The sequence below is a fragment of the Rhododendron vialii genome, chromosome 12a (assembly GCF_030253575.1).
Source record: "Rhododendron vialii isolate Sample 1 chromosome 12a, ASM3025357v1".
Taxonomy (NCBI): domain Eukaryota; kingdom Viridiplantae; phylum Streptophyta; class Magnoliopsida; order Ericales; family Ericaceae; genus Rhododendron; species Rhododendron vialii.
In genome coordinates, this window is record NC_080568.1 from 34855330 (window position 1) to 34880235 (window position 24906).

General features: G+C 38.1%; 4 protein-coding genes across 4 annotated transcripts; 2 read left to right on the forward strand and 2 right to left on the reverse strand.

Annotated features, from left to right (window-relative positions):
- Positions 1 to 484: 484 nt before the first annotated feature.
- Positions 485 to 4471, forward strand: LOC131310170 (uncharacterized). Its single transcript, XM_058337048.1, has 8 exons — positions 485 to 711; positions 875 to 967; positions 1848 to 1958; positions 2710 to 2814; positions 3027 to 3101; positions 3845 to 3907; positions 3993 to 4117; positions 4245 to 4471. Exons 1-8 carry the CDS (start codon positions 538 to 540, stop codon positions 4261 to 4263), a joined length of 765 nt encoding a protein of 254 aa, XP_058193031.1. The 5' UTR covers positions 485 to 537; the 3' UTR covers positions 4264 to 4471.
- A 2110-nt stretch (positions 4472 to 6581) lies between these two features.
- LOC131310171 (uncharacterized) lies at positions 6582 to 7410 on the reverse strand. The gene is made up of 3 exons (XM_058337050.1): positions 7306 to 7410; positions 7122 to 7223; positions 6582 to 7013 (listed from the first exon to the last, which is right to left on the reverse strand). Exons 1-3 carry the CDS (start codon positions 7327 to 7329, stop codon positions 6879 to 6881), a joined length of 261 nt encoding a protein of 86 aa, XP_058193033.1. The 5' UTR covers positions 7330 to 7410; the 3' UTR covers positions 6582 to 6878.
- A 105-nt stretch (positions 7411 to 7515) lies between these two features.
- On the reverse strand, positions 7516 to 12485 carry LOC131310169 (uncharacterized). Its single transcript, XM_058337047.1, has 3 exons — positions 12291 to 12485; positions 8554 to 8972; positions 7516 to 8431 (listed from the first exon to the last, which is right to left on the reverse strand). The coding sequence occupies exons 2-3, from the start codon at positions 8656 to 8658 to the stop codon at positions 7736 to 7738; spliced, it is 801 nt and encodes a 266-aa protein (XP_058193030.1). The 5' UTR covers positions 8659 to 8972; positions 12291 to 12485; the 3' UTR covers positions 7516 to 7735.
- Positions 12486 to 19255: 6770 nt separating this feature from the next.
- On the forward strand, positions 19256 to 24613 carry LOC131310163 (ankyrin repeat-containing protein ITN1-like). The gene is made up of 4 exons (XM_058337026.1): positions 19256 to 19687; positions 21489 to 21751; positions 22500 to 22808; positions 23530 to 24613. Exons 1-4 carry the CDS (start codon positions 19351 to 19353, stop codon positions 24157 to 24159), a joined length of 1539 nt encoding a protein of 512 aa, XP_058193009.1. The 5' UTR covers positions 19256 to 19350; the 3' UTR covers positions 24160 to 24613.
- Positions 24614 to 24906: the final 293 nt, after the last annotated feature.

Here is a 24906-nt window from a genome sequence, read left to right on the forward strand (position 1 = left end):
TCACTAAAAACAAATATAATCCACGGATTTTTTAGATTATTTTTGTTTTACTCAATTTTTTTAGTTTGATTCGGATTTTTTCTTTATTTTTCAAAGGAGTAAGAACTAGGAGTAGTAAATATGTATTTGATGAGACAAAAAAATATAAGTACAAGTCAATTTCAAATAGCAAAATCATGAGTGTTCAACAAGATAATTTTTTTCAGATTTTCTTAAAATACAGTCCATGTAGTTTGCATGAAAAATTTGAAACAATCACTCTCCTTACCTCTTAAATTGTAAAAGTATTAATTATGCTCGCATAATTTTTTATTGAACTTAATTTAGAAGATGTATAATTATGAGAATTAATTTCGTCACTTTATCTTTTTATTAACACCACCCTTATTTTCTTACAAAACAAAATCATTTAATTCAACATTTATACCCGTTAAAGAAAATGAGAACGACAAAATCATTCCCCGTAAGTATTTATTTAATCTTACTCGCCAATACTCAGTACTGTACCCATCGAAACTCTACTCTCATAGGAGCGAGATGAGAGGACCCCGTTTTGCCACCATATCAGTCTCACCGTCACCGTTCGCCGGCTCCTTCACCGCCGTTCGCCAGCGACACTGCTTTCCACCGCCGGCCGTGCAAGGACCTCTAGGGTTTGACGGCGGCACTAACAAGTACTGGGACAAGTTCTACAAGCGCCACCAAAACAAGGTCGAATTCCTCACCCCTCAGCTTTATTACCAGTTACCAATGATTCAGTTATTAAACTCCCATGGATTCCCAATCTATATGTAGAATATGTAAATACACAATGAGGAGTTATTTGTGTCGAGGGAGTGTAAATGTGTGTGTAATTGCTGCTGGTTTGTTGTAGTTCTTCAAGGACCGGCATTACTTGGATAAGCATTGGGGGAAAAACTTCTCCGATGATAGTTCCGCATCTCCGAATGGGAAGGTCGTTTTGGAGGTTCGTTTCTTCGACTAACACTAGATATCTAATATCTTTATTTTCTATTATATGCTATTATATGCTATTATACGTTCGAGCCTGATATAATCTCAAACAGGAGCGACGTAACATTGTTGATATCACTGATTCATTATTCGGAAGGCCATCGGAGAAAATTTACAGCGGTGCTAACTGCTGCGTGGGATTGGGTGTAGTTCTCTTCTTTAATTTGTGGCTACGTGATTTGATATATTTGGTTTGTATCAGCTGTGCCCATAAGCTTAAATCATTGAACAATTTTTTTTTTCGGAACAAAATATTTTATTGACGGGACCAAGCCCAAAACTGCAAGGCGGAATCCTTGAGAGAAGAACACCTCACTACACTAGGACACTCTCTAGCTGTAGTAGAAAACCAGACACAAAGAAAAAAGAACTAAAACTAGGCTTTAGAATCAGTCCAAGGTTAATAGCAGATCTGCTCACATGTCTCCAGGAACTCATACTGGCCTTTGACCTCCTCCAAAATCAACCTCACCACAGAAGTGGAATCATGCCCAACCTGTTGAAAGATCCTTCCATTTCGCTCTTTCCAAATATAGTATACTGAAGCAGCTGGTCTGAGCTTGCAAAGTCTGGATTGCACAGAGCTATCCTTACAATGTGTCTTGCTAATAGTAGATTAACAAGTTCATAGGGATTCTATTTTGGTTAATTTAGTCGTTACAGGCTTACAGCACGATAGGTCATGTGTCTTGCTCATCGATGTTTATAAGATCTTTTTGTCTTTTGTGATATGTGGTTTCGGTAGAAGCTTCTTAGAGCAATAAAAAGATTGTAAGGGAAATTACTCTGCATTACCATACCTCTGTTATTGCCGGTAATATGATGTTTTCTAGTGGCAGGTTGGTTGTGGAGCATGCAATACTGTATTTCCCCTGGTTGCTAAATATCCTAAACTATTTGTTCACGCCTGTGACTTCTCGCCCCATGCGATTATCCTTGTTAAGGTCTCTCTCTCTCTCTCTCTCTCTCTCTCTCTCTCTCTCGTGTGTGAGTGAATGCAGGGGTGTGTTTCAGTGTTTGTGATTGTGCACGCTCGTGCACACTCCTGCATATGCATAATTGTGTATCTCCTGTCTTTTTTTATCTTAAAATCTACAAGAGGCTTAATGTTGACTGTAAAATGCCAAACTGTCTCTTTGTGTTCAGAAAAGTATATGTTGTTTATGTTTTCCTCTTTAAATTATTATTTTCTTACTACTTTTTGAAGCGAACTTTCTGTAATGATGCTTGTGAGTTAACTCATGGTTATGCAGATTAATCTGAAGTATAACTTCCATATATTGTCCGTAGGGATAGAAAATTGTGTCTCCCTGTGTTACAGTTACTGGTGATTACTGCCCTTTTCCACTGTTTTTCCTCTATCTGAGTAGTTTTTGAAGATCTAAATTTCAGTTGACTGCTTGTGTTTTTTGTTCATATAGTTAATAACTTTTAGTAAATAATAAATGGTATGCTCCTACTCGAGTCAATCGTTGACCTTAGATCTATCTTCTCAACATTGCCAATTCAACTTAGATCTTCATCTAGTAGCCACAACATCCCTAGTATCTTCGTAAGTGTTTGAGTCCCACTTTTTTCTATTGCCTGCAATCCTTTAATCATGTTCATGATCAGTATTCCACTTCAAAGAAATCCCCTTCTCTATGAACTCGATGATCAGTTTTTAAATAACTTCTGTTGTTCCACTGATTGCAGTCACATGTGGATTTCAATGAAGACCAAGTCAATGCTTTTCTTTGTGATGTTGTGACTGATGATCTCTGTGACACAATGATGCCTTCTTCTATTGATGTTACCTTGGTAAGTGTGGGCTATAAGTAATTGCTTACTTGTGGTCTGGAAACAGACAAGGGGGAAGTACATCAGTACATGATCATCTTCTTCTTGTTTATGGTTGTTTCTATAGTTCTGGTTCAAACATAGTTTTTCCTGTCGTGTTGGGAAGTTCTTGTTTTGTCCTTGGTTCATAGAGAATGCCATCACTGCTTTTATGAAACACCTAACGTGTTAAGCAGATTTTTATGTTGTCTGCAGTTTGTCCAACGAAGATGCATTTGATACTACAGAATGTCAAGAAAGTATTAAAGGTAGCTATCGCTTTGTGTTGCTTGACATAGCCACTTTTTCATGCTCTTTTTTTTTTTTTTTTTTGAAAATTGCTACAAGGACATATTATGGTGTTCTCAATTTGCAGCCAGATGGTCACGTTCTTTTGTGAGATTATGCAATAGGAGATTATGCTCAAGTCAGTGTCCAAAATCTATACCTATTACAGCTTATTTAAGCTTGTTTCCAACACTTTTCCTGGACTCTACTAGATAGCTATAGAATTCTTGCACTCACAAATTCTTTTCCACTACTGCACGTAATTTTTTATTTTTTCTGCTGGATGAGTTGGACTTCAGATACCCGTGGCTATGTCTCAGCATGGGCAGTAAAAATGAGAGCCACTTTTGTATTCGACATCTGAAATCAAATGATAGATTCAGGCCCAGTGTTTGTTGTAGCATTTTGTGGGCGTTTTTTCCTTGTTTACCCTGGGTGTTACAGTTTGCTTGTGATGTCTTTACTGATGCCTCTTAAAATGAAAGAAGAAAAACTAACTTGTACTAATCAATGGAGCAAGAAGCTAATTCATTTAATCAATAAAGCAAGAAGCTACATCAACACTGGGGCATAGCCTTGCTATACATAGATTCTCTTGATATCACTGTTTTCTTTTTTCTTTTCACTTATGGCAGTTCTTGTCCTTGATTTACTTCTTTATTGAGTTATCTTGATTTGGCCTCCTTGTTCTCTTGTTGTGTAAATCTTCTGACCGAACTTGTAGGTAGAGTTGGATCAGAGGAATCAGATGATTAGTGAGAACTTCTATATTCGAGGAGATGGTACTGTAAGAACTCCATATCCAAAAGTCATTGTTGTTCTTCTTGAATACTTTGTATAGCCGGTTTGACGGTTGACCATTTACACTTCAGAGCGCTTTTTACTTCTCTGAAGAATTTTTGTCAACCTTGTTTGGAGGTGCTGGCTTCACCATTGTAGATATGGATATATACGGCAGACAGATTCAGAATCGTTCTCAGAACATAACCATGTCTGGGTGAGTTCTGATTTGAATAATCACTTTTTATTTATAGCACATTGGCATTGGCTTGCATTCCAAATTTTCTTTTATCATGTTATCCTTGTATACGTATTCTGGCTGTAAACTTTTTGTACATGTACAGGGAAGTTGATAAATTTTGATGGACATATTTGACTTAATTATCACTGTTCCATTACTGCACCTGCGAACTCTGATAGTTGGAACTTGGAACTCAGAATGAATGTTATCAAACGACAGCAAAAACATACTGGCAAATGAATATTTCTCCCCCGTAAACCATGGTAGCTTGATTAATTTAATACTAGGATGGATGTGAAAGAGCATAGTGATCCCGAGACACTTCAAAGATCTTTAGCAATGTGAAATAGATATATAATGGTTATTAACCATATCTTTCATAACCTTTAAATGATTCCTGACAAAGCATGGGTGTTGAAATTATTATTTTTTTCCCGTTTGAAAAATGTCACAACTGCTGCGTTTTACATCTGATTCTCTAATGGATGCCTCTTGTTTTTTTGGATCATGAACTATACTATTAGGCGATGGATACGAGCCACATTCAGCCAATTTGCTTGTGTTGCTCCTCAATGAAATTTTTGGTGCTTTGACGGACCAGGTATGGCAGCTAACCCCAAAGTTTCCAAATTTTAAGAACGATATCATGTAATGTAACCTGTTAGTCTGAGGGAGGAACAATGAACTTTGTTTGTTGCCGAGTTATTTGATGGAAGCATAAAGTTATAAATACGCCCGCCAAAATTCATTAGATATTCATTTGGAAGGTAGTCTCCTGTTTTTTTGCAAGGAGTACCCCACTAGGGAACGGATTTTGAGAATCACTTCATCTTGTGGCGGTTTGTTCCTCCCTTTCTTTTGGGCATAATCTCTATTAATATGGAGTTTAATTTGTTTCCTTTTTTTTTTTTTTGGTAACGAAGGAATAACCCTACAGCCAGGCTACTAAATGAACCCGACTTTGCAACTCAAACCTCCTGAGGAGCTAGTGCTGTCACACCAGTCATGGCTACCCACTTACTTCAGGGTACTCACTATCTTGAAGAGTACTGCCGAAGTTTGATTTGTTTCCTTATAGTGTGGACATACATGGATTTGATAGTCGAGGTGGAATACATGTACACAATGAGGCAAATTAATTACTCTATTTTTTTCCGGTACTCAATATTTAACCAACTTACTAGATTGTTAATGAGTTTTTTTTTTTAATTAATGAAAATGTTTTGAATTTTTTCTTGAAAAAATGTATTATTTTCAAGTCCTTGTTTTGTGAATCGTACATATAATTTTGGGACAATGGTAGTAGTATTTTTTTTAGGGCAAATTTCACTTACCTCTCCTTAGGTTTCTGACAGTTACAGACACCTCCCCTTAGGTTACTGAAATTGCACTTACCTTCCCTCTGGTTTAGTTGTCGGCTGCAAATTAGCCCATCCGTTTGTTGGACGTAATGGAAAAGCAATAAAGGTGATGAGGTCAACATAAAGACATTTTTCCATGACAAATCTACCCCTGGCTCAACTTTGCTCCACTTTTTAGTTTCCCCCTCAGTTTCCCTATTAGGCGCCAAAACCTATTACCTGTATAAAAACCAATGCCTCTCACCATTTTCTCCCACCATCAGTTGGAGGAGCAAGCAGCACACCACTCACAACCTCCTTCTCTCTCCTCTTTTCCAGGTATTGTACAAGTATAGCACCATGTATGGTTTATATATTCAAATTTATGAAAAAGTAAGTAAATGTAACTACTTATTTGTTGGTTTTTGTACATGCTAAAATTGAAGAATGCCTACTTCAAGCACTGTTGGTACCCAAAACTACCTAAGGTACAGGAATAGAACATGCAAATGCAGATTGGGCTGTTGTGAAGATCTCAGAATCTGATTAGAATCCGGGAAGGTTGTACTACGCATGCAAAAATGCAGATAATGGGGGCTGTGATTTCTGGGCATGGTGCAACCCAATCAACCAGATCAACAATGTTTCACAGACAAGACCAACATCCCAGCTACCAAGCCTGGATATAACCGAAGAAACTGACACAGCAATCCCAGATGGGAGGGTCAACACAAGGCTATTGATCATTGAAGCCACTATTAGCATAGTGAAGGTATTGATGCTTGCAGGCTTTATTCTAGCCATAACTGCAATCCTAATGTCAGTAGGAGCACTTATGAAGTAAATATCTAGACTAGAACCTGGTTATGTTTTGTAATGCAAGGGGTCTTTTGTTGTAATGTCATTCTACTAATGTAAGAGAACCTGTGTATGTAATGCAAGAGAACTTGGGTATATAATGCAAGTGGCACATTTAGTATTTGACCATGTAGCAGTTCATTCAAACACAACACTTACAAAAACTAGTAGCATAATATTCAAATGTCATATTTGTTCAATAACCATTACATACCAGTTGATACATATCACCTATTGTATCAACACCATTGTATTTATACCAAAAGAAATGCCATGTGCATACAAAAAAAGGCCATGTGCATCCCAAAAAAGGTCACGTGCATCCACTGATTTACATCTACACTAGCACCATTTGCATCTATACCAGTACCATTTGCATCTATACCAAAAGAATCATCTCAGTTGCAACTCACTTACAAAAAAACATAAAATAAAAGTGAGTTGCAACTAAGACCCATGTATAACACCATTTACCTAGTAATTAAGTTCATAAGTGCAGTCTACTTAGTAATTAAGTCCATAAGCAGATCAAATAAGTCTCAAAACTGAGCATACTCACTGCTCCCACTTGTTCCCCTTCCTCTGCTCACACTTGTTCCCCTTCCTCTGCCCACATCTTTTCTCCTTCTTCTGCCCCTAGCATTTGTTCTACCTTTTCCTTTAGTACCAGCATTCTGCAATAGTAATGGAAAATTTTACATCTGAGAAAGTGACACAACAACTAATAAAATATTACAAAAGTTAAGACTTGAAATGAAAAAAAATGACAGAACAGTGAATACTTCATTGGAACCTCTTCCACCTTCATTATGTGTAACTGAAGTATTTCTCCCCCTTCCTCTACCCCTACCATTTGTTCTCCCTCTTTCTCTGCTTCCAGCTTGCTACAATAGTTAAAGTGATAAATTAAAGACAATGGTTACAAATATGAATGGCAAAAAATAGATAAAACTCATGATTTTTTACCTCATTGGAACCTGTGAAAGTCATAACTGCAGATTCAGTTTGTGTAACACACTGGGATGAAATTTCACTTTGAGATGCCTGACCTTGTGTGGCTTGATCCCCTTGTCCTTGAGGTTGATTTTACACATGATTATAATGGGTTATAACACATGGTTACAGGAAGTGGAACACATTATTAGTACCTAGCTATTTGCACCTTTCTTTTTCTTCACTGGAGCCCTTTGACATGTCCTCCTATTGTGCCCAAATTCTTTACAATTGGTACATCTAAGGGTTAGTCACCTCTTCATGTGACTAGCCCCAGCAGGTGCCTCGTCAGCTTCCCTCCTTCTATTCTTTCTTGGTCTTCCAAGCATCCTCCTCAAAGGTGGAGGATCCAGTTTGTGGAATTGATTAGGTTCCCAATACCTTTGATCCCTGATTGGATGTATCATGCCTCCATAACATTGCATATATGCCTCAAGTTTATAACTTGGATCACAACCATCTTCAATGTCGACCCTTTATGTGTAAGGGCTGAAACAACATATCTACAGAGTATTCCAGCCACCTGCCACTCTCTACAAGTACATGTCCTTGTACTCATGTTAAGTTGAAAAGTGTGGCCATCATCTGTCACTTCATACTCATCACCACCACAATACAACAAGGTACAGATCCTAGAGGCATTTTGTGCTTTAGCCAACCTCTTCTTCACATGTGATCCAGCTGACCGAGTCCATGTCATCCCTTTTGCATAACTCTTCTGGATCCTACTCATTACCTTAGTTCTAATACCTTCTAAAAGTGAAAGGACAGGTTTATGTCTCAGTTGACCTAACCAACTATTGAATGACTCACTGAGGTTGTTTGTGATGTGATCATTCTTGACTCTATCATCAAATGCATGCCTAACCCACTTATGAGTTGGGACATCTGACAACCATTTATGAGCTTCTTTTGATATGTCTTTTATCCTTTCCATTGCTCGATTAAAGTCAATCTGATTATAAGCTCTTGCAGCTTCCCAAAAACATTTCTTAAGCAACAATCCAGAATGCACCTTTTTAAAGTTGGCAAAAAGGTGTCTACAACACAACCTATGGGCAGATTGAGGCATAAACTCTGCAAGCACGGGTTCAATACTCTACAAACAGAATAAAAACACAGAAATATGTATCAAAGTAATGCTACTGTATCCAACTAATACATAGCAGAATATAGCATAACAAAACTAAATATAGCTGAATACAACATAACAAAGAATACCTTTTGCATGTCTGACATGAAGGTCCAAGGCTTGGCTTCGCTCCCATGACCCAAGACTGTCCGCAAATGGTCAATGAAAAACTTCCAGCTTTCACTCCCTTCCATCTCCACAATAGCAACAGCAATTGGGAACAAACCATTATTTCCATCCAATCCTGCTGCAGCCAATAATATACCTCCATATGGCCCTTTGAGGTGACAACCATCAAGTCCAATGAAGGGCCTACAACCAGATTTGAAACAGTAATCATAACATCAAATGCTATGAAGAACCTTTGAAACATAGGGGTTGAGGTTGGAGTTAACATTTCACTTTTAATCTTAACAAGACTACCATGGTTGCTCTTCAATACTTCATATGCATATACTGGAAGTAATGAATATGACTTTGCATGGTTTCCTTCAATCTCTGTTAATGCCTTCTGTAACACCCCGACTTCTTAGAAGGAAAAAGTAAGAGGTTAATCATTTAACGGGCCGCTTACCGTTAGGATTTAAGAAGTAAATTATTTATGACTTATTTTCTGCATATGTGTCAATTTATAAAACGTTATTACCCTAACCCTGTGAACATTGTCCCTGCGAACTGAAACAAATAATCCGAAAAGAGGTGACATCTCATTATAGGGTGAATCGGATCGAATCCTATTAGAATATCCCTAGATTTTGTGGGATATACTTGGATTTTATTAGATTATAGATATTACAATATATGATAAGATTATGTTGGATTTTATTAGATTATTCTAGATATTACAAGATATGATAAAATTATGTTGGATTTTATTAGATTATTCTAGATATACCTGGATTTTGGAAGATTATTCTAGATATTCTTAAGATTTGATATGGATTCACTAAGATTTGATATTGGATTTTATTAGATATTATATAGATTTTATTAGATATTATATAGATTTTGTTGGATATTATATAGATTTTGCTAGATATTATTAGATATTATAAAATTATGTTTAGATTATGGTCTAAATTTGATATGATCTAGATCCTTCTTTCACTAGTATAAATAGGCAAGCCTCCTCCCCTCCCCTCCACATACCACACACACCACCAAGTAAATAGAAAAGAAAGAGGGAAAAAAAAGAGACAAAGAAAGAAGGAGAGAGAGAGAGAAGAGGAGGAAAGAAGAGGAAAAGAATTAGGTACGAGCCCTTCGAAGTAGTTGATCATAAGCCAAGTTGGACGGAACGAAAGGTGAGTTATGAATTATCTTTGTTACATGAATTTTCATAAAATTATATTTTTGACTTACAAAAGTATGTTTATTTAACATTTGAATTATTTTGTAGCAAATATACCATGGAGTTATGATGTTTTGAACAGTTTATGAAAAAGTATTATCGATACATCCGAACGATGTCCCTGGAATTTAAGGGACGGTAAAGATACTAGTTGGACCGGTGTTATAAGGGCGGAAAGAAAGGGGGCACAGCCGGGTGTCCAATTGAATTGATCAATTCACTTTATATGCGTTGGGGGTCGCTCCCTCAGTACCGGTGGTAATTGTTGGATGGTATATCGTATATATGGTTTTGTTTATGATATTGGTTACAGTTTAAGTCATGAAAAATTGAAGTTATGATTTTGGGCTACAGTTCAACCCTTGAAAAATTGAATTTATGTTCCTTGTGTTTATTTGATTATGAAAATAATTTTAAAGATTCCATTGTAGGTCATGTAACTCTGATAATTCACAAACTCACACAAGCAGTTGCTTATGTTGTTGAAATCTTTCCTTTTTCAGGTAATCAAGATTAGAAGGGGGGTCGAGTAACAGTTGATAAGCACACAAGATTGCACAATCTTGGTGCTCAAATCCTCCAAATTGTGATGTTTCTATGTTTAATTGTTCGTTTAAGTCCAATGTTGCACGTAAGGCGTTTTGTTGAGTTTTGTAGGTAAAACATGCAAGTTAAAGCGGTTTTGAAGGCCAATAGACATTACGGGATGTGGCCAAGCATCCAAGTGCCATTCGGTGCTATCTTCATGTCACCAGGACTTAACGACATCTTGAGGAACACCAAAGGTCTTCCGGTGGTCTGGCTGGCAAGAATCGCGCCATTGCATGGCAAGCTAGCCAAACTCATCGAGAATGACCCTTGAGGGTATCCAAGTGCTCGAGGCCTCTATATGCAGCACTACCAAGTCCCTCGAGTCAATTGGCGATGTCCCGGAAGAGATTGGGAGGTGCCATGGCAGAGTTTCCGAAAGGAAGCTTGAAGTCTGCAATTTCTGCAGAATGTTATCGATAACAAAGTGACTATTATCGATAACATTTTCCTAGATTTGGTCCACCAGTGTAAAGGAACCCTATGTTATCGATTACATTGAGTAAGTAATCGATACCTTTGCACTATCTTGGTCCAGAATTTGTCCAGAGGCAAGGGGAGCGATAACAGAGGGTCCATGGTATCGATAACCTGGTGTTACGGGGGAGCCATTAGTGAGATGTTATCGATAACACAAAGGGTGTTATCGATACCTTTTGTTCCCAGCCGATATTTTTCTTTCTTTTTTAGACTTTTCACTTATGGAAACTTTCTTTTAATAGGTAGCTTTTTTAGATATTTTCTAGCATTTGCAGAGAGAGAGGCCCTCTTATGTACAAATAGGGGCTTTCCTTTACTTGGTTGTATCTAGTTCATTACTAACTTAGTCTTTTTCTCCATTAAACTTTGTACGCTCTTTTCAAGTACAATTCCTCAAGAACACCTTTAGGTATTTTCGTTACGTTAATTTCTCGAGTATTAAAGTTGTTTGTATGTTCTAGATCCTTTACAAAATCAAGTTTATTTGCAGTTCTATCGGTTAAACATGTTGTCAAAAATTGGCAAGCTTTCTATTCTTCTTAATATGTGTGAGTAGTCGATTAGGCTTGGCAACGAAGTGATTAATGCCTCGGGACTTATGTTTATCTTGCCTTTCTCAACTAAAAACTTGAAGTTTAGTTTGTAAATATGTATGGTTCGCCTTTTATGTAACAAAACTTGTCGATGTTAATCTCCGGTGATCATATGCTCGCTCATGTGGTTCCGTGAGCTATGTCTCGCCTCATGTTTGCCAAAAAACCGAAAGAGCTCACTTGTTTACAAACTACGCTTCTAGTCTTTAATGGTTTCCTAGCTAAATCTTCCGGTTGATAGCCTATGCCATGCGATTCAACCGAGTTTTCTTTGAGAAGGGTAAGTTGGCTAAGTCACGGGCGTTATGAACTTCTATGCCTTGCCGCTTGTTTAATTAAGTTAAAACTCATTTTTAAGTTATTGTTAGAAGTTTTAATCACCGACCAAAGCAAAACCAAAAGTTGGCCATCTAAACGCCACAAACCCTTACATCTACAAATCCTAGCAAGCCATAAAGAATTTTCTCTGTGGGAACGATACAGGATTTCCGGATATTATGCTGACAACGACCTAGCCATACGCTCGGGGTAAATCAACCTATTTCAACGGTTAGGTTGTGGCAGAAACAACAGTGTTATTAAGCTTATGTTATGGACATGTAATGAATAAGGAAAAAAAAGAAGTAATAATGTGACTTACATCATCGTTAGCATAATGAATAAAGAGTTAGTGGTTCTATCTTTTGAAATGGCTTCCACAACTATTAAGTTCATGTATTTCTATTTTTTTTAAAATATGTAGATGTAGGCCTTTGGTGAGACAGACTCACTGGCCGATCACGATATTCAAACCACTAGATTTGGGTCGTGACACCTTCCTTCTTGCCCTGTACAATTGGGTAAGTGATGCTTCACTTCCATACTTATGTTGCACTTCAACTTGCATTGATTCTAAGGTACTTTTTGGATTTGCTCTCAAGCACCTCAACATCTTCTTACAAATCCATTTAGAAGTTGCCTCAGGAATTTTTGTGGAAGATATGCAAGTGTGCTCTCCATGATAAGTCCTAATTTTAAATGTGGTGCCATCTGTCACGCCCTCGATTTTTAACATAAATATAAATGATTTTTCATAAATAAACCCTCACAAATATCCCTTACGATACCCAAAAGATCACCGTATTCTCATTCCCAAAGCAAATACTTCCAAGTTCATACGGTTCCAAAATATTACAATATCGGCTCGACGGCCCCAAATTAACATAAGTATCAAATTTCGAAAGAGTATTAAGGGTTACAATATTCCAAGTCAAAAGAATTACAATTTTAGTTACAAATGCATCTTTCAAAAGAGGTTTACAAAGATGAATGAGTAACTCCTTTGGTTAGCTTTCAAAAGTATTGTCCACACTCTAAGCACTTTAGGCGTGCAAGCTATGATTCCGGGTTAGTACCTGAAAATAATATAAGGCTTGAGCTACACTAGCTTAGTAGAAAAGTCTACGCAAACTCTATATGCAATTGAGCAACACGGATGAACAAATGAAGGAAATCAAATGACAACAAATGTAAGCACAGCTTGCATGTTCAAAGTCCAACTATCACCAATCCTTCTTCTCAACATACTCTTATATCCTTTTCATTTCACTCATGTCTCAATAACTCGTATCATTAATGTGTCTGAGCCGAAACTCCTGCCGGGCTAATTATGGGACCCCGATATCCCCTGTCAAGCACCTACCTTGAAGGTTAGGCCTTGAGTGTTCAATATGAGCATTAGCTCCTATCAGGCTGATTATGGGACCCCAATATCCCCTGCCAGGCACCCACCCGTCGATGGGCCCCGAGTATTCGCGCGTCATTTACACACTTAAGTGTATCGTTCGTATTTTCATAGTGCAACAACTTATATTTCTCATTTCATAATTCAACGAGTTCATTTAAGTCCATCGGATACCACTCTAGTGTGAAACAAGTAATACTCTTCAAAACACTTGAAAGAAGGCATAAACAAACCCATTGGAGTCGACGAGAAGCTTCAAAAAGTAATTAGGAAGAACGTAGGGAAAATTGCTGAAAGACACTGCAGCAGGTCAATTACCTACCAGTAGGTGAACAAGTCCTACCGGTAGAAGAGAGAAATTCTGCACTTGTCTTACCGGTAGGTGAACGAGTCCTACCGGTAGGAATTTGGAACTTGGAACAGAGAGGTCAACATTTGAATCGTAAAAATTGCGGTAGGTAGGAATGTTCCTACCGGTAGGTGAATGAACTTTTGAGCAGTTTTTGAGCTGCTGCAGTACATCTGAGTTGGTTGAGGTAAAATTTCTTACTTGTCCAACCGGTAGGTGAAAAGTTCCTACCGATAGGGGGAGTGTTTTTCAGGCGATTTTGACAGGATTTTTCAGATTTTGATCCGATCTCAATAACAATCAATACAAGTTCGAACAAGGCATAGAATTACCCAAAATAACATATAAAGAGAGGTAGAATTTCCTACCTCGAAGTCGAAGCACGAAACCCAAGAAGATACGAGCCCTAGCTTTCCAAAAATCGAAACCAAGTGCAATACGACTCCTCCGAGCTTAAACCAACGGAATATGGACCACAATATACGCAGAGGGTGAAGGATTGAATGTTGTTTTGAGTGGGTTTGGAGTTGTTAGGGTGAAATTTGGAGAGAGAGCAAGAGAGAAGGAGAGAGTCGAGAGATGAGAGGGAGATGGTGAGAAAGAGAGAGGGAAAAATGATTCCATGCTCTCTCACCCTCCTATATATACTCATATACATACAAATTACACATTGCACCCTTCCAAAATCAATTTTATCACCCTAGCCCAAATCACATAAACACCACTATTTCCCATTTCTTTCTCAATTATAAACATTAAAAATCAAATAAATTAAATACAGGTCTCTACACCATCTGGTAAAGGAGATGCATGAATTCTCCAAGGACAACCAAGGGCAGCACAATGGCATGTGACCATACTCTTTTCATTCTTAACCCTAACAATTTTACAACCCTTTTGGATAGTGTACTCCTTTAAAGCTTCTCTAAACTTGTCAACATTCTCAAATAACAAATTCTCCTTTAATACGACCTTCCCATCTTCACCATCAACATGAAACTCTTGCCCAAATTTGGTAATATCAACATAAGTCTTTCCTTTCTTCTCCTCCTCATCACTAGAGTCTCTCCCATCCTCATTATCAGACTCATAACTAGAGAATCCATCAGTACTACTGCCAGAATCCTCATTAGCAGAGGGAAAGCTATAATCCTCATCACTATGTTCAGATTGATCACTATCGTTAATGAAATCCTCATCACTATGTTCAGACTGATCACTAAGACTACCATCCTTATCACTGTCCAAACTTGCAAGATAGTCATCATGTTCTTGCCTTGTGACATTATTACACTTCCTAACACTCTTAAACTGGCCAACAGTACTACCCTCACTAACATCACTAACACCCTCAATTCTCTGCACATTATGAGCTTCACTAGTAAGACCCTCGACTACATCATCACTGAGATCAATTCCATAATGTGCCCTTACATCATTCTTAACACCCTCCTATTATGAGCTTCACTAGTAAGACCCTCAACTACATCATCACTGAGATCAATTCCATAATGTGCCCTTACATCATTCTTAACACCCTCCTATCCTCCTACCTCAAGTGTTCCACCATCTTCACCCACATCAACAATCAATTCAATTTGACAAGTTCGAGAGTTGAACCTAAACATATCAAGAACATCTAGGTCACAACTTACAACCATGGTTTCATTAGATTCAGGAATTTTGCTTTTCAATGTGATCGTACAACCATTCTCACATGGGATTGTAGATAAACTCTTTTCAGCAACATCATCCAACAGATCAACATAGGTATACCTCCCAAGGTTCACATTTTTTATCCTTGAAACATTACCTCTAAAATACACAGTTATGTCGAAGTATAGAGCATCCATAACTGAAAATAACAAACATGGGTAAAATAAGGTTCAACATCAGTTGATGCAGGGACAATCACAAACATGATAGTTTAGAGAAACTCTTTTCAATATTCAATAATCAACTGCCTCAGCCTAGAGGCGAACAACTGAATATATAGGACACAACTCTAACCCTAGAAAGCATAAAGTAACCATACTAAAATTATTACAAATCCATAAAATAGAGGAATAAACAAGAGTTCTGAAAAAAGAACGGGCTGAAACGGAGTTTCTTACGAAAAGTTATAAGTGAAACAAAAATACCCCAAAAACGGTTCAAATGCTCATTTTAAGGCCCAGATGGCCTCAGAAGGCTAAAAAACACGCAGCACATAGCCAAAGGTAATGTGTCCTAACCGTTGGGCCATTTAAGATCAAACCCAAGTGGGCGCAAAACCAAATTCCTCGATCAATTATTTACGAAAATACCTACTAGTAGGCCTTGGAATGCTTAAGGTAATACTCCTCCTTTTTGGCTACTGCATTATCAGTTTACAACCACAAGATCATAATGTAAACCCTAAGGTATTCCAAACCCTACTGAATTGACCAAAAAACCGTCAGACCTGGAAATATGTAACTTTTTTTTGAAATTTGGAAACCTAACTTAAACTACCCTAAAATCGACCAAAAAACTAAAAAGGCGCACCAAAAAAAAATGCAACTTGGTTTTCAAACCTGGAAACCCTAACTGAAACTACCCTAAAATTTGTTTGAAAATACTCACATTGGCAAAGAGAAATACGGGATTTGATTTCAAAAAGGAGAAATTTGTACCTTCAAGCAACAATTACAGAGCAAGCCGTTCTTCACAAAATCACAGCACCATAACCGTTTCTTCGTTTCTTCCAAATCGTAGGTACCGCTCGACAAACAAGGAGATTTGATCAGTTTCAAACCCTAAGCCATCTCTCTCTTCCTTCAGATTTCTCTCTCAATGATTGAAGAGGATTTGATCGATATCCATTCTGTCTGTCTCTCTCTCTCTCTCCTTTTTTTTTGAGTACTCCCTCTCTCTTCTTGGCGCGTAAATTGAAGGGGCAGACCTCAGGATTGGAGAAACACATCACAGCCCTACACGTGGTGGGTAGGTAGCTGAAACACTGTACACCATTGTACACTTTTCTCTTTTATTTTTTACATTTTCTTTATTTTCTCTTCTTCTTTATCCGGTTTTCTTTATTCAGTATAATACCATGGGCAAATAAGTATTTTTGCTTCCCCCATTAGGTTCTGTTACCTGCTAACCCTGACAGGAGAGGTAAGTGCAACTTCAATAACCTGAAGGGAGGTGTCTGTAATTGTCAGAAACCTCAAAGGAGGTAAGTGAAATTTGCCCCCTTTTTTTATCAATGCTATTGACACATATTTTTAAGCCGTATGATGCACAAGACCACATGAGATACATGTGACTTACACACAAACGACAACATTTGATGTATTTATGCCCCAATCAATTTTTGTTTTTTGAATGTTGTATCCCAATCATTACTCTTTTTCTTTTTCTTTTTTCCTCTCGATTTGCAATAGCCGAGTTAAAGAGTAGGACTAAATTTACCACTGATTAATGTTCGTATAATCTTTTTCTTATCAGAATTTTTTGGTTTGCTTTAAATTTTCGGAAATTGGGGAGGGAGATAGTGATATCTACCCTGTCCCTCCCCGTTGCCATCCTAGTGTGTTGAAAACAGGCACAAAAACAAAAACAAAAAATTCTTTTCTTTTTTGGCAAAGATGCCCAGTTTACACTTCAATTTTTACTTACACCCATTGAACTTTGAAACAAAGTGAAAACGTGAAATTTATTAAATGAAAACGTAGAATGACCAAAACTCCATCCGAAAACCTTGACCAATCAATTGGTTCTCTCTAAACACATACAACGATTGTGTAAAACATAATACACAATCAATCCCTAGCCGTCCATTGCTGTAATAAATGGCCAGGATTCACTCAAACTCTTTCCGGTAAAAGTTAAACTTTTCCCCTTGATGAGTTTTTTTTAAAATCTAGATTATTCAAATACATCTGGACGATTAGAATTACGCGCATAACCAAAACAATGGTTGTGCTCGTAGCACTTTTCGTTTAATCATCCCTTCCCTCTTAATTGCTTCCCCTTTCTGCGCACTTAAGTGAGTCAAGTCACCAGAGACGTCGACCTTGGAGGTCTACGACGGCTAAAGACTTATAGGTCTCCCCTGCTTTTTGTGGATGACATGCAATTGGAATCTCCTTCACAGAATTGCTTGACTTGTACTATCAATGTTTTCTTCTGTGACAAGATTTTGTACCGTTTCCATTTTGATTGTCTTCTTGTACTATCATTCTTCGAGCGAAAATGATATACGTATCGACCGTGTGTAGGAAAATCGTACCGACAGGCAGTGGCGGAACCAGAATTTCATTACACTGGGGTCAAGCCGTCGAGGGTTTCAAAAAAAAAATTTCCTTCAGACTGTGAGTTCTTCATTCTACATTTTTTCCGGAGAGAGGAAAAAAGTGGCTGGAAAACCAGGAAAAGGGGAAAGTGAGAGAGAGAGAGGGAGGAAAAAGTGGCTGGAAAAAGAGAAAGTGAAAATGGCAACACTTGTAATTTGGTTGGTGTATAAGGGCAAAATGTTTGGAGGACATATTCTAGGGGGCAAGTTTACATAAATACCCCCAAAATTGCATTACTCTCCACATAAATTTTCCAGTCAGTGGGGTCAAGGGACCCCCCTTGCCCAACAGTAGTTCCGCCCCTGCCGACAGGCCGTGCCGTGCCTTCTCCGGCCACCGGACGGCCTATCCGACGCATCCAAAAATTCTAAATAAAAAAACTGAGGGGCCCACGCTGAAATTAACGGCATCCAATATGTGTATGGTGCTTGATCTAAACACTCGGCCCTGCGTAGCCGATCAGTACGATTTCCCTACAAATCTCGTCGGTACACATAGCATAACTCTTCTTCGAGTTATATAGGAGTAGTAAAATTCTCCTTTTTTTCTCTCATAAAAGAAAGCATAAATATTTCGATAAGAACGAGAGAGAAGACATGGGGAGAAGACTCTATGAAGATTGTTTGAGTGGGAGTGTCCTAGCATTAGACGCATTGATTGAAAAAGATCAACTCATTCTCGACCGAGTTAGCTCGCTAACATGCTTCTCCGATGACACCCCTTGCACATAGCTGCATTACGCGGCCATTTGGATTTCACGAAAACCCACATTAAGGTACATGTAGACTTACACTCCTTAAAGTTTAATCATTTTTAACTCATACCTCTTGCACTTCATTATTGGATATTTGCACCCATTGAACTTTGAAACAAAGGGAAAACGTGAAATTTGTTAAGGAAAATGATTTCTACATTCTCTTTTTTGATTATGGCACTCAATTTTTTGTCTTTTAGTGAAGCTTTTGTATGTATTTTTCTTACTAAAAGACAAGAAAATAAGTGTCATAATAAAAAAAGGGAGTGTAGAAATCATTTCCCTTTATTAAATGAGATGAAAACGTAGAATGACCAAATATCCATCCGAAAACCCTGACCAATCAATTGGTGCTCTCTAAAGATCGATCTTTTAATCATCCCTTCTCTCTTAATTGCTTCCCCTTTCTGCAAACTTAAGTCACCAGAGACGTCGGCTTCGTGAGGTCTACAAGGTGAAATTTCTTGTCATTTTCACAAACTTAGAATCACCCACAGTTTTTTCACGACGGCTAAAGACTTCTATAGGCCTCCCCTTTTTGTGGTTGACATGCAAATTGGAATCTCCTTCACAGAAATGCTTGACTTGTAGTATCAATGTTTTCTATAAGAAGATTTTGTACCGTTTACATTTTGATTATCTTCTTGTACTAGTATCATTCTTCAAGTTATATAGTAGTAAAATTCTCCTTTTTTCTCACATTAAAGAAGAAAGCATAAATATTTCGATATGAACGAGAGAGAAAACAAGGGGAGAAGGCTCTATGAAGCTTGTTTGAGTGGGAGTGTCCCAGCTTTAGACGCGTTGATTGAAGAAGATCAACTTATTCTTGACCGAGTTAGCTCACTAACATGCTTCTCCGATGACACCCCCTTGCACGTAGCAGCATTGCGCGGTCATTTGGACTTCACGAAAGCCCTTCTAGCTCAGAAACCAAAACTTGCCACTGAGTTAGACTCGCTACGGTGTTCGCCCCTCCACTTAGCTTCCGCTGAGGGCCACGCTGAAATTGTACGAGAGTTGTTACGGGTGAACACCGACGTCTGCATCGCTCATGATCAGGATGGTATACTGTTTTTTGCTTTAGAATTGTTTATAGTTTATAGCTCTTTTTTTAAGAAAAAAAGAAAAGAATTTGAAATTTGTCGTTCCTTCTCGGGTGAAGATTCTAGCAGACAATAGGGGCTCCAAAAACTATTTAACCTGATGCTAGCTTATAGTAACTCTCGTCTAGTGTTCGAGTCTACCAGTGAAAAAAGAAATTGTCATCCAGAGAGAGAGAGTTGTCACTTTTCTCATCCTCAGCAAGGCCAAATAAGGCTACTGCTATACAACCTTATATGTTGTGCATACCATAGAAATGTAGAGGTGGCAATCTCAACTCATATTTTTTAATCCGTCCAAATCAGCCCATTTATTACCTTACCCAATTCGCCCATATTTTTATAACGGGTTGATATGGATTGAATCCATATAAACCCACATTTACATGGATTTAAATGGATTAAAAATATGTTCAATATCGGTTAAAAACGTGAACTACTGATCTCTAGCTGATCTCTCGCTCGACGCTCCTGGACGCTGTACCGGACAAAACAAGGAACTATGGTTTGTTTCGTAGAAAAATGTTCCAGTGCGATAAGTACACCCTCACAAACTCTCTCTCTCTCTCTCTCTCTCTCTCTCTCTCTCTCTCTCTCTCTCTCTCTCTCTCTCTCTCCAGTGCGATAAGTACACCCTCACAAACTCTCTCTCTCTCTCTCTCTCTCTCTCTCTCCATTTCAAAGAATCTCCAAAACCGACCACTCTGAACAAGGCCCGTTCCGCTAAGAATTTTTCTTTTATCATTTTTTTTTATTCAAAAAAATTTTGCATTTGTTAGTTTTGTGTCAAATTTTTATGGATTATTGATTCGTCTAGTCGAGACAAATCGGAACAATAAAAAAATTTACTTTTACCCAAATATTTTGGGAAATATGCACTTTTAAGCCAAAAAAAAGTCAATTTTTTTTGTTTAAAAATGGTTTTTTTTCAAAAATATATAGGTAAAAGTCAAAAATTTTACTTGTCCGATTTGTCTTGAAGATACGAATCAAAAAATTAAAAACATGAAGTGCAAAATTAACAAACGCAAAAAAAAAATTGAATAAGGATGAAACCAAAAAAAAGTCCTAATTTAAAATTACGATAGAAATTTGATTTTTTTGAATAAAGACAAACATAAGCCAATAAATCATTTTTTCGTCTTTATTAAAAAAATTATATTTGGACCATAATTTTTTACTTTATCGATTCCTCACGTTAAGTAGAACCAATAATCCTAAAGAAAAGAAAAAAAGAAAAGAGGAAGGTGGAAAAGGGAAGGGGGAGAGAGCGGGGAGGGAAACAAAAAAAAAGAGGAAAACGGGTCGGGTCAGGTCGGTTTGGGTTTGGCTTAACACATATTTGACCCTACCCGTTTTAACCCGTTTACTATTTGACCCGTCCCTATTTAACTCACGACCCATTCAACTTGGTCAAACCCGTTGAACCCGCCCATTTACCATATCTAGAAATGAGTAACTCTCAAATACATAGTACTGATAATCATTACAGGATGGTCGTAGATGAATAGGCACCCAAATTCTGTAAAGATTCAATTGTTGTAGACATCTACAGTAACTATTAGTTACTCCAGCTTTTGTAATTAAGACCAGAACAGATAGCTGAAGATCTTGCAGCTTTTGGGTCAGAACCGATTGTGTAGCATCGGTATCTCCTAATAGTAATTTAACTTACTAATGCACTGCCATTCTACCTGTAGCCCAAAATAAACACTCTCCAATTGATCAAATATGAGAGTTTTCTGAAAACATATATTCCAACAGGTAGAATCCCTCTCCACTTGGCAATCATGAAAGGGCGAGTTGAGGTCATATTAGAACTGCTTCGAGCCAAACCGGAGTCGATTCATGAAAAACTAAGCAAAGGGGAGACTGTTTTGCACTTATGTGTCATATATAACAGGCTAGAGGCTTTCAAGACATTGGTGCAATATTTGCACAACCACCACCAAGAGTTTCTCCTCAACACTGGAGACAATGATGGTAACACCATCTTGCATCTTGCTGCAGCTCTCAAACAAAAGGATGTGAGTTTCTGTTTTTACATGTAGCTAGTTACTCTCGCTTTTATGACTACGAAAAAGGATCAGACTCTTAAGTTTGTCCATTTGTGAGTCCTTCTCGGGCCTTCTTTGGTAATGGAAAAGTTCGTATTTTAAACTCATTGAGACCAACAACTATGCCTAAAATAAATTGAATGTTCTTAAACAAATTGACTCCTATTGCACCACTGCAAACTGTTAGTATTTTTCATCCCTTTGTCCCCATTTTAACATTTGTGATAAAAAGCACAAGAAAGAGAGAAACTGATCTCTTAGACTTGGTGCAGTGGTATCTGATGAAAAAAATCCAGGTGCAGTATGAACCTTTGGTCTAGGGTTCCACTTCTACCCACATGCTATCAGTTCTTGTGTTTGAACCTTGCCAGTGAAAATTGAGCTGGATACACTCGAAACAGGAAAAGCGCATAGGCATATGTTGTTTTTAGGGGTAGCTCCGAGACTCTGACTTCCAAAAACAAATCCACTATTAGAATGCCAGGACGAGTGTGCTTTTCTGGAGTCTTTGACTTCCTTGTTTCGTGTGCCATAGGCTGACCCCTTGAGTTGTTTGAAGTTTGCTGGGAATTAGTTGTTTCTCTTTATCTTGCTCGGCTTGAATACAACTGAAAAGAAAAAGCTAGTCAGAATTTTCTCAAGCTCTAATTGCTTTTCATTTTTCGTTGTTAATTTTGTGGCATTATTTTCGACATTAACGGCACTTTTGTATTTGCAGACCATAGAATACTTGTTGGGAATAAAAAGTGTCAAAGACCACGCCAAAGTCAAGAATAAGAATGCTTCTACAGCTTTGGATGTTGTGGAGCTCTGTCCTACCAGAGACCTAAAAACTATGGAAATTCGAGAGTTTCTTTTACAAGCTGGGGTTCGTAGATCCGTTTACAGTGAGTTGGATCCCAACCCTGAATCAACTCCCAATAATCCTCCTCCTCAACGTTGTTGTAAAGCTGGAGTACTATTAATTGGATGCATTTCTAGGTTTTGGACCAAGTATATCAAGGTCGATCGTGTCTGGCTCCAAGAGGTAATGGATTATTCACACACACAAAGTCTCTCTCTCTCTGTAATTTGGATTATTCACACACACAAAGTCTCTCTCTCTCTCTCTGTAATTTGGATTATTCACACACACAAAGTCTCTCTCTCTCTCTCTCTCTCTCTCTCTCTCTCTCTCTCTCTCTCTGATGAGTTGTCACAGTTTGATAGAAATACACTCATACACATGCATAACTATAATTACACTCAGCAAGTTTTTCGTAAACATAAAAAATCAAACCGTCGGACATCAATACATGATCGAAATACTATGTCATAAAAAAATTAAATGCTACCATGATTTCTGAGAATAAACTTAGAAATGAACATGTTTAAATCATGTTTATGTGCACGAGAAACACGATGAGACAAACAAATAGAGCGGTTCTGATCCTTTTTTGGGGCCAATTGGGTCTATATGATGAGCAGTATTGTGCTTGAGACACAGTCATATGACAACGGAACTAGGGGACCTTTCAAAACCTTTGGTCTGATATTTAACTCCCAACCAGGTACTATCATTTTATTTTTTGGGTGACCAATTCTATATGGGTTTAGCCCGTAGTTTTAATTGGACACTCCATTAGTGGATAGTGGGATTGAATCCGAATTAGACGGAGCATGGGTCAGATAACGAGTTATGGGAACCCACTTTTTTAAGTTATTATGACCCAAAATATATGTAAATACATATTCCATGCCAACAACAGGTACGCGGCCATTTAATAACGGCAGCCACCCTAACTGCAACCATGGCTTATCAATCCATTTTAAGTCCGCCTGGTGGTTTTTGGCAAGGCACGGAGAGAAGCCAAAATGCCACTTCGCTTGCCCTTTCTCCTTCATCAGGCTATTCAGATCCTATTTCGGATGAGCAAATTGCAGGACATGCCGTTCTGGACAACAATGACGATGGCAGGTATGCTGCATACTTGGTTATTAACACCATAATGTTAACAGCATCATTGAGCACTATTATGCTGGCCATGACTGGATTCCCGATGCACAACAAGCTTTTAACATGGCTGTTGGTATTCACTATGTACATCACAATTTCATGTATGACTGGAGCTTATGTGTTGGCAATGACTATAGTATCCCCAGGCATATGGTATAAATTTAAGCTCGCTTCGGATATACTTTCTGGACTGTTGCTTGGTTGGCTGGGTCTATGCACATTTGTTGCGCTGCTTCACTCATGCCGCTTCTTGGTATGGCTGGGGAACAAGTTGGTAAAACTTGTTACAGCATGTTATCGTTGTTGCAGACCAACTCCAAGAGCTGCCCACAATACTACTGATCAATCAGGATTCCAGCAGCTGGCAGTCATAAGTGCATAGGAAACTTCTGTTAGCTAGTCTTTGGACCACTTTGGGCTTCTATTTCAAGCCGAGGGTTTGTGCTTGTGGGTCGGGGTCAATACTGGAGACTAGTTGATCCGGTGTGGTCGACAACCTTTAGTAAATAGTACGGTAACATGTGTGTGAGTCTGTGAAATCCTTTATTATGTGATTGTGAGTATATTTATGTAGCATGTGTGTGCCCACTAGCCCAGGGTTTGTAGTAGCTAGCATGCCCACCATTTACCATATACATGAACCCCCTATGTCATGCTGAATCCCATTGCTCCCTTCAGTTGAATGTTATGAAACCCCTACGTCATCAAAACTCAAAATCAACCACTTGTTTCTGTGGCTTTCTGCACCGAAAAGAAAGATCGAGTTTGTATCTCTCTTTTCTTTTTTTTTCATTTGCTATCATATGAGAAATGTTTCAATAATACTTTGGTGACAATCTTGAAGTACTATGTTTTGGGTACCATGTGATGTATCACCAAAGTATCGATAGAAAATGCTTCTTTTGCCATATATCAAAGCACTTTCTATCAATACTTTGGTGACACATCATGAGATACTCGAAATGCGGGACGAGTTCAAGTTGGTACTATGGAAAAAATAGAGAGAGAGAGAGAGAGAGAGAGAGAGAGAGAGAGAGGAATCTTGATTTCTATTTCATTCTGACTTGGGTGTTACAAAAGGGAAAGATCAGTGCTTATATCTTTTGCACGATCTCAAACAGAATTGATT

Excerpts from the sequence above, each read along its gene's own strand:
- LOC131310171 (XM_058337050.1), bottom strand. The coding sequence starts at position 7,329 with ATGACTTTCACAGGTTCCAATGAG. Across the intron at positions 7,224-7,305 it reads CTTTCACAGGTTCCAATGAG|CAAGCTGGAAGCAGAGAAAG; the intron begins GTAAAAAATCAT and ends TAACTATTGTAG. Across the intron at positions 7,014-7,121 it reads GTGGAAGAGGTTCCAATGAA|AATGCTGGTACTAAAGGAAA; the intron begins GTATTCACTGTT and ends TTACTATTGCAG.
- LOC131310163 (XM_058337026.1), top strand. The coding sequence starts at position 19,351 with ATGAACGAGAGAGAAAACAAGGGGAGAAGGCTCTATGAAGCTTGTTTG. Across the intron at positions 19,688-21,488 it reads CATCGCTCATGATCAGGATG|GTAGAATCCCTCTCCACTTG; the intron begins GTATACTGTTTT and ends ATATTCCAACAG. Across the intron at positions 21,752-22,499 it reads CAGCTCTCAAACAAAAGGAT|ACCATAGAATACTTGTTGGG; the intron begins GTGAGTTTCTGT and ends TTGTATTTGCAG.
- LOC131310169 (XM_058337047.1), bottom strand. The coding sequence starts at position 8,658 with ATGGAAGGGAGTGAAAGCTGGAAGTTTTTCATTGACCATTTGCGGACA. Across the intron at positions 8,432-8,553 it reads TCATGTCAGACATGCAAAAG|AGTATTGAACCCGTGCTTGC; the intron begins GTATTCTTTGTT and ends TTCTGTTTGTAG.
- LOC131310170 (XM_058337048.1), top strand. The coding sequence starts at position 538 with ATGAGAGGACCCCGTTTTGCCACCATATCAGTCTCACCGTCACCGTTC. Across the intron at positions 712-874 it reads ACAAGCGCCACCAAAACAAG|TTCTTCAAGGACCGGCATTA; the intron begins GTCGAATTCCTC and ends GGTTTGTTGTAG. Across the intron at positions 2,815-3,026 it reads CTTCTATTGATGTTACCTTG|CAGATTTTTATGTTGTCTGC; the intron begins GTAAGTGTGGGC and ends TAACGTGTTAAG.